Source organism: Athene cunicularia, assembly GCF_003259725.1.
Source record: "Athene cunicularia isolate RWA chromosome 23 unlocalized genomic scaffold, athCun1 chr23_part2, whole genome shotgun sequence".
Classification (NCBI taxonomy): Eukaryota; Metazoa; Chordata; class Aves; order Strigiformes; family Strigidae; genus Athene; species Athene cunicularia.
Genome location: NW_020799131.1, coordinates 131,774 through 140,329, shown reverse-complemented (window position 1 = coordinate 140,329; position 8,556 = coordinate 131,774). Strand labels below are relative to the sequence as shown.

The window sequence follows — 8,556 nt, the reverse complement described above, 5'->3', positions numbered from 1 at the left end:
GCCCAACAGCCCCTTCTGCACAGAAATCCTTCCTCAGAGCCAGCCTGACCCTGCCCTGGGCAGCTTGAGGCCATTCCCTCGGGGCCTGGCGCTGGGGCCTTGGCTCCAGAGACTCATCCCCCCTCTCTGCCCCCTCCTGGCAGGGAGTTGCCGAGGGCCAGGAGGTCTCCCCTCAGCCTCCTCTTCTCCAGACTGAACCCCCCCAGTTCCCCCAGCCGCTCCCCAGCAGACCTGTGCTCCAGACCCTGCCCCAGCTCCGTTGCCCTTCTCTGGCCACGCTCGAGTCATTCAATGGCCTTTTTGGGGTGAGTGGCCCAAAATTGAACCCACTCAGCGAGGGGCGGCCTCCCCAGTGCCGAGCCCAGGGCTCAGATCCCTTCCCTGTCCCTGCTGGCCACGCCAGTGCCGACACAAGCCAGGATGCCATTTGCCCTCTTGGCCACGTCACCACGGAGCAGGCAGGAAGCAGGGCTGGGTACAGCACACAGGAGTGAAGGGACGCTGGTGGTGCTTGGTGGGTTGCAGAGGGAAAGATGCAGAGGTGAAGCAAAAGGAACGGAGCAAATCTCCTCCGCTTGTGCTCTTTCGCATGAGACCCCCTGATCTCTCTCCCCTGCCCACACCTGGGGACAGCACACTCCCTGTTACCTTGTCAGCTGGCGTTAGCTTTGTCCACGGCTTATCCGCTCGCCGGTCATAGTCTTGAGCATCTGTTACCTCCACATATTCGTTAAACCTCAGGATCTTCCTGGCCTGCAGCTCTGCCACTGTGGGCCTTTGGCTAAGCTGAACAGCAGCAAGAGCAAAGAAACTTAAGTTTATGTCTTGTCCACAAAGCAGTTCAGAACTAAGCAAAACTAAACCCAGTTCCCTCACTGGGCCCGAACCACAGATACTACGAGGTCCTGCTCGCAGCCTGCAAGGGACTAGGCAAACCCTCTTACAGATGCTTTGGATCACAAGGACGGGCTAGGGCAGAACCAAGGCCACACTGCCAGAGAAGGAAGACCCTGAGGCATTTGGGTGAGCCCTGTGTGACACCCCTGACCCCAGCAAGCCCATTCCCCGCTTCAGCAATGGCCACAATCACATTTCACACACACAGGTCCTTGGGAAGTTTCTCTCAGCCACAAGTAACTTGAATGTAATAGGTAAAAGCAGCTGTTGCTCTGCTCAGCTTCTCCCACGCTGCTGTTACTTTAGAAATGGATTTTGGGGAGCCTGGTGTGAAAGTTGTGGCCACTGAAGGACTTTTAAAACAGCCAGGCCAGTGCCAGCAAATCTTTCAAGTGCCAGGTGCCAAATTTAGTTCTCATCTAGCTTGTTACGCTTGATGCCAGCTCAGATCTATCCCCGACAAAGGGCCGCAGTGCCAACGGCTCACCGTTGGTGACAGTCCACGTTCCAAAGTCACTGCAGTCAGAGGGCACTGGGGACACTTACACAATAGCCCCGTGACTTCACCCACAGCAAGGTACCTACGATGTGCTCATAGCCACCACCATCCCCGACAGCTCTGCCAGATGGCCATCACAGCACGGAGGCCAGCAGTACCTTTCTGGTGAGCCTGCGTTTGATCTCTCGCTTCTCAGCTTGACGGTCAGCTTCATTTTTTGCTGCCAAGAGAAAAAAAAAAATAATTCCTGTAAGCATCACAGCCTTTGAAAAGTGCTTTCTGGACTCGAACAAAGGAGAGTATCGAGCTATTCTCAGATTATCTACATATCTGAGAGCTCATTGTGGTACAGGCAGAGAGCACAGTCCGACTCAATACCCTTAACTCGCCAAGCACCCCCTGACAGTGGCAATATGGGCCTTTACACAACACGACTGAGTCATTCTCTCCAGCCCTGTGTCTGTTAAAGATTAATGGCCATATTGTCAAAATACATCCAGGGCACTTTGCAGATTGCTTCTCCCCAAAGCTATTATACTAATAGTTTAAAGAGAATAACAGAACAGATAAATATTTTAAATGGAAACTTCCTGAACTGACATTTCCCCTTCCTCAAGATGTTTATTTAAAACTTTTGCAGAGCAAGGTATGGCCAAGAGAAACATCACTGACTGAGCAATGAACTGCTGTTTTTTGGATCATGCAGTACAATGCTGTAATGTCTGGACCACAAATACAAGTCCAGCCTAAACAAAAACACCTTTAACTGTCCTTGCTGTGTAACATCAGAGCCTTAACCAGTTCACATATTTTTCCCTGAGGTGTCAGGCAGGGGACAGGTACCCTTTCTATAATATGATGCTTTGAACTGTATTGCTTAGTACTGCTGCTAAAGTCTGATTTTATCCAGAGCCAGTTTCTGATGGTGACAAAAGTACTGGGAAAAGACAGCAAAACTGCTTTACTCCAGCTTTACCAAAGCACAGTCCTTCACCACTACATTTCAAGCACATTCTCGGTCCACCTGGACTAAGATGTTAAAGGCAAACTTATTACTTAGGACCACTAGAGAAGCATTACTCACGCTGAAGTATGTTCCTCTGCTCCAGTTCTTCTGCTGTCGGTCTCTGACTCAGTCGCCTAAAGAAAAGTGAGACAAGTGTGTAATGTTTTATCCAGTCACTCATCAGTAGGGGATGAAGAATACAACTGCTTCCAGTGCACTGGAAAGCCTCCTCGATGCCCCTCATTCACCAGTGGAGATCACTGCTGCCCTGTTTTGCACTGTCCTCCGCTCAAACAGCTGTTCACCCTAGGCACAGGTTTGGAAAGTGTGACAGCCCAGGTTCGGAAAGTGCTTTGGTCTCTCAAAAGCTCAGAGGGAACTTTGCAGGGAGCTCAAGGAGATGGCAGAGCCTGGACTATCAGCAACCCAATTTAATCCACCACCCAGCCTGCATCTATCCACATCTTTCCAATCTATCCAATACCATCTGTATTTTACAACAGTAACATTTCTGTAGTCCTTGAGATTTTCTCCTCCCAGCCCATTTAACCCCTGGAAGCAGGGGCTTGTCGGGGGATACTGCTCAACTCCAGGAAGAACTTCCAACTTCTATAACTAAATAGGAAAAGCAACACTTCACCTGGCAGCAGCAGTGCCCAACCACCCATCGTATTCCAGCACAGGTTGCTTAGACAAGGCAGCAGCTTTGTCCACTCCCACCCCTCACACGCTGTGCCAACGGCTCAAACTTAACACCCTCCCCTCCGCTCTTCGTACCTGATCAGCGTCGTCCCAATCTGATGCCGAATTTCATTCCACTCTTCCTTGCTCTTCCGAGGAAAGACAATCTTCTCCTCCTGTGGCGCAGTCGCGTTCCCCAGCTTTATAGCGAGCGTGTCTTTCCTCTTCACTTTGTTAGCCAGCGTGCCTGTGGGGAGGAAGAGCAATGGGATGCAACTGAAGACTGCAGTGCCTGAGCACAGCGGTATCAGCCACGTGCCCCTGGCAGTTGTGCTCTCCCCTGAGGTTTGCTTTCCAAGCTCTTCACTACAGCTCCAGAGCTAGTCTCTACAGCAGCTGCCAGCATTCCTGCGCGATGTCCACACGCTCACCTAACGCCATCCCACCTGAAGGGGTGGGACAGCACAAGCTGTTGCAAGAGCCATCTGCAACTGGAGGCGGGGGGGGGCATCTCAGCAGATGAGCATACTAGTTTGGCTGTAGAGCCTTTGAAAAAGCAAGGAAGAGGCCATGTGGTACATCATGAAACCAAGAACCAGCTGCTTTGAAGCACTGTGTGAACTAGCTCTTTGATCCAGATCTCAATACAGCCAGGCACAAGTTCAGCAGAGGAAAAAAAGCCAGCTGCAATGTCAAAGCCTTACTGTTATGGCTTTCATCTTCTTCCTCATCGTCATCATCTTTGTACAGGATGGGCCCCTCCGAGTCAGAGTCGCTCATCCCTTCATCTCCTTCCTGCTCCTCTGGCAGGACCTGGGGTACCAGTTTTGGGATGACTGTGACAGATGGCACATCTCCAATATACACACGAGGGCCCGAATTCTGCTCCTCTTCCTGGTCATCTTCCTCTTCCTCATCGTCTGGACTAACGAGAAGCACACTATTACATCTCTTAACATATGCTACAGGGGCTGGGGAACACCCCTGAGATCACCACCACCTCCTCAGGTCTGTGGGTAGCTCAAGAACCAGAGACACTAGAGCAGCCCCACAATCCTGCACCATCCCCTTTCTCCAAAGCACAGGGAGCTCTGGCAGAGGAAATGCCAGAGGCAGGTTCTTTGCAGAACCAAAACAGCCCTCCCACCCCCTACTTTGGGACTTGCAGGTTCAACTATAATACAAGACAGTCCTTTCCCCACTTATGCTTTGCAAAATGAAAGGCTAAGGAAGGCCACAAATGGATGAAATCCAGGACCCTGTTTTGTCTCAGTGCAATTAAAGGCAGGCCTGGATTCCTGGCATCGGCCTGTGTTTGTAGTCTGGAACCCCTTTTCCTTTGTGAGCAATAAAATCCCAGAACCAGGGCTAATTTCACAGGGAAGATGCACTGGCCCCCTAAGAGGCTGAAACCAAGATTCAGCCAACAGGCAACATGGTTTCTAGGCTGTTGCAAAAACCAGCCCTGCCCACAGCCCCTCCTCATCATCACAGCCTTCCAGAAGCAGGGAGCATGACACCAACGTGTCGGTGCCCAGCGTGACCCCCAGCACTACTAACTGTTTACTCCATGCGTGTCCAGGAGGTACTCACACTTTCAGCATCTCAATGGTGACAGGCAGGGACCTTGTCCTGCCCAGGGTGCCATTGTCTTCCCCAAAGCCATCGTTCTCGAAGAGCAGCGAGTGAGCCCTGTGCGAGCCCTCGGCAGGCGGGGTGACAGGCAGAGGACTAGCCAGAGCCTGCTGGATACGGATGTGCAGGGGAATTTGGGGTAGGCGAGGCAGCACGTGAGGTTCACCAAACCCTTGCTCTGCCACCCTCTTCGACACTTCCAAGGCCCTGAAGTCTTCAGGAGGAGGAGGAGGAGGAGGAAGAGTCTCTTTGGGTAGATCCAGTGAACGCGGAGGGTCCGAGATGGGGGTGGAGGCAGGCAAGGGCATGCGCGGAGGCTCGGGGGGGACGTGTGTGGGCAGCGGTGGTGAAGGTGAGGGCGGTGGGTAAGCAGAGGCCATGTGCATCGGCAGCAGTGCGGGGCGGTTCGCTGTCACCGTCCTGTCATTCAGGGGCTTGGAAGGGAGAGCTGCCTCTGACATGTTGTTAGGCAGGAGGCCTCTCTTCGGTGGGAGAGGAGGGGAAGGCTTGGACAAGCCTGTACCACTGTTCATTGCTTGAGAAAGTTCAGCTGAAAATAAAAATATAGTGGCTTTTGTGGTTTAACAGGACATTTTCCAGATATCCTTCACCAGTGTGGAATAAGCACGGCAAAGCACTCAGAGCCTTGGACCGAGCAGTCTCTGCTGCTTTTCTGCTAGGACACAGTGCCAGAAATAACCAGGTTGTGAGCCTCTAGTCTGTCCTTCCTGCAGCAAAGGTAAGACTTGGGAGAGCAGCCAGAAACAAGCAGGCTGGGAGAGGTCTGCGCATCCTGCTGCTTGGGAGAGAGAAACAGCACCAGCCCTCAAGTGTCAGCAGATGGAGCTCACCCAGCTCAGCAGGCTGCCTCAGCCAAGGAATGCAGGTATGTAGGGCACTTTATGGCTATATTTACAGCATCAGTTTGGAAAGGAATCTGAGACATCCAGGACACCCCAGACTCCAGTTGTGTTAACAGTTCCCTTGCACATTAAAAAAGACTTTCTGGAAAGTCTCAAAGGCAAAAGTCAGCAGAACTGCAAGCAGCAATGTGCTCTCCTCATTTCCATTCATCTGCCAGACTCAGCCCAGGAACCCCCTTGCTGCCAGCAGCTCCTGCCTCTTTCAGGAGGAGGTTCTGCTCTGCTTCCTTTGCACTCTCCTCCTGAAGCCTCATATAAAATTCTCTGCAACTACAAAATAACTATCAAAACCTCTACAAAAACCTTAGAGCCTTGAGTCTACACAGAGTTTATCTGTTGTGTGATGGAGGAGAGAGGGAGAAATGGAGATCGTGTCCATTTGGACACGCCTGCAGCAGACAATCTCAGGTTCCTCACACAACCCCTTGGTTCCTAGGGGAACAGTTGCACCAGTGAAGACTGCTCTTGCTTTAGGAGTTTGTAGCCTTTAACATTTATGCACCAACAGCTGCTTGGGCTCAGAAAGGTTTCGCCCACCTGCCTGAAGAGGATCAGATTTATTGCACATTTCTCCTGGAGTGGGTGATGGTCACACAGCAGTGGCCCCAGTATGGGGCTGAGAGGAATCTGCAGGACCAGACACCACAAGAGGGTGCTGCAAGTGTTTCACCGAGACAAGGCAGTAACTGGAGAGAGGTGGGTGCATTTTTGGGATGTTTAACATTTTCAGACTTTCCCCTTGTAGATTAAAGGCCAGATTGTGCAAAACACTGAGTGCCCTCAGCTCCCATCAGCTCAGCCCAGAGGGATTCCAATATCTCTTCAGCAGGGCTCGAAGCTTGGCAGGACCAGTCACCTTTGGGCAGTAACAGATTTTAGAAGGGACCAAGGATTGGCAGAAGGAAGAGACAGAAAAGGGCTGGGTGCATCTCAGAGCATCCTCCCGAGCCAGCCTGACTCCCTTCAGTGCCATAAACCCAGCGCACCGACTGGCACAACCTCTGGTGACGTGCCAGACCCAGTGCTCCAGCAGAGGCTACGGTGACCACAGCTCCTGAAACCTGTCAGCAGGCCCAGGTCAGCACGGTTCGCCCTGCTTTTTCAAGCTGATGCTGATTAAATTCCTCACTCCCCAAAAGCAAGTGTTTCCTGAGCTTTATTTTCAGCTACTGCAAACACACCAGAACTGCTCCGAGAACGAACATAAGGGACCATCCTCTGGAGGGCACAAAGGGGCAGTCTGCACAGTAACAGCCCTCCCTGCCTTAGGCTGGGATAGCAGCACGAAAGCCCACGCAGGCCCTAGTCAGAACATGCATCAAAGACCTGTGGAGAGCTCACGGAGCCAATTCCACTGCTGCTGTTTATCCCCAGCACCAGAACAAGGCTCACACGGCAACGACTGCGCGTGCCGCAGCTACAGCTCCACGGCCGCGGATGACATGGCCGAGCAGGGCTGTAAAGCCTCTCTCTGCATCTGCATTCTTATCCAAGAGACAGAAGAGGGGCCGGCTGCTCTCCTCTCCTCCCCTCCGCACCCCCGGACCCGCAGGGGCAGAGCCCAGCCCTGCGTTGTGTCAGAGAGACCGGCTGGGTCTGAACGTTGACAAACTGCTGTCTCCAGCCGCATTTTTTGTTCCACAAGTATCTCCTGCAATTAGCGCCGGGGCATTTCAAATACCATCTGTGATGTGTGCAAGCAGCTTAAAGGAAACAAGAAAGTATTTCAGGCATGGTCAGACTAATCAAGCTGGTCTGGTGGACAGGAGTGTTTAACACCATATCAAGGTAGCTTGCAAAACCTGCTAGAGCAAGGAGAAGCCCCAAGCAGAATAGAGATGCAGTTTGTACTGAAAGCAGTGGCCCAGGTGCCTTCAGATGGTAACTTGCACACAATCTAAGCTTCTACTGCTGCCTCCCAAACCACAGCTGGGTGATGCCTCCAGTTTCTGTGATAACACTGCAGACCTGTCCGATTGATCTTCCCAGGAACCTCCGTCCTGTTCGGTACTAGCCTCTGCTAATCCAATCCAAAGATTAGCAGGCGGCCTGTCCAACGTGACCAGGCCATTGGCTAGGTGGAAGTTGTCTCATTCACTCCACTAATGTTACATCTTTAAGACCTCTAAAATTCCTAAACAGAACAGGGACTCATTCAGCTTCAAGAAACTCTCCCCACATCATCTGCTTTTTTTCTGAGATAGAGACATTTAATTAAGTGGGAAGATTCAGCTCAAATTACAGTTCAGCTAATTTATCCGTGGGACAAGACTTAAGGGCAAGACTAATAAGACACTACCCCAGCCACAGACCTTTTAGAAGGTGCCAGGGTATAACCCTGCCAGCTCCTGGCCTCTCTGTACTAAGGGCAAACCACATGGCCCAGCAGTGGCAGCCATAAAAGACACTGGTGGGACATGGATTTCCATTCCTCCCACCCCCCAAAGGCCAGCTGAAATTATCAATTCTCACCAACCATAGTTTCACAAAGTAAAAATCTCATACACCACCCACCAGTCCCAATCCTGGCTGTCCACAGCCGAATCCCAGCCCTCAGTGAAGCATCAACATCCAAAGACACTGGCTGACAGTTGACAGAGCAATGCCTTCCCCTCTCCTTGCACCATCCCCACTCCTGCCAAAAGCAGGCAGGGATTCCCTCCTGCAGGGACCTGTTGGAAACACGCACGTCTGACAGATTGGATGGCTCACAGCAGAAGACTCCAGTAATTACATTGTTCTCAGCACACGTGTGCCCTGGCTAAACACTGACAGATCTTCTGAGTCCAAACTGGACTGTATTCAGGAAAGATGGTCAGATACCCATGCTACAACATTTACTACATCAGACTAAAAATATTCCCTTACGAAGAGACTCTCAGAGCAAGGGCTCCAGAACATCCAAGGGTACAAAA

At 51.7% G+C, this 8,556-nt stretch overlaps 1 protein-coding gene across 7 annotated transcripts in view; it reads right to left on the bottom strand.

Moving 5' to 3' along the window:
• Window positions 1-8,556, bottom strand: part of PHACTR4 (phosphatase and actin regulator 4) — a 69,173-nt gene that overhangs the window by 1,783 nt on the left and 58,834 nt on the right. For all 7 annotated transcript variants that reach the window (XM_026863446.1, XM_026863449.1, XM_026863447.1 and 4 more), the window contains 6 exons: window positions 4,677-5,268; window positions 3,788-4,008; window positions 3,180-3,330; window positions 2,481-2,536; window positions 1,555-1,616; window positions 649-786 (listed from right to left, as the gene is read on the bottom strand). In XM_026863446.1, coding sequence (XP_026719247.1) covers window positions 649-786; window positions 1,555-1,616; window positions 2,481-2,536; window positions 3,180-3,330; window positions 3,788-4,008; window positions 4,677-5,268 — 1,220 coding nt within the window. The remainder of the gene's footprint in view (window positions 1-648; window positions 787-1,554; window positions 1,617-2,480; window positions 2,537-3,179; window positions 3,331-3,787; window positions 4,009-4,676; window positions 5,269-8,556) is intronic.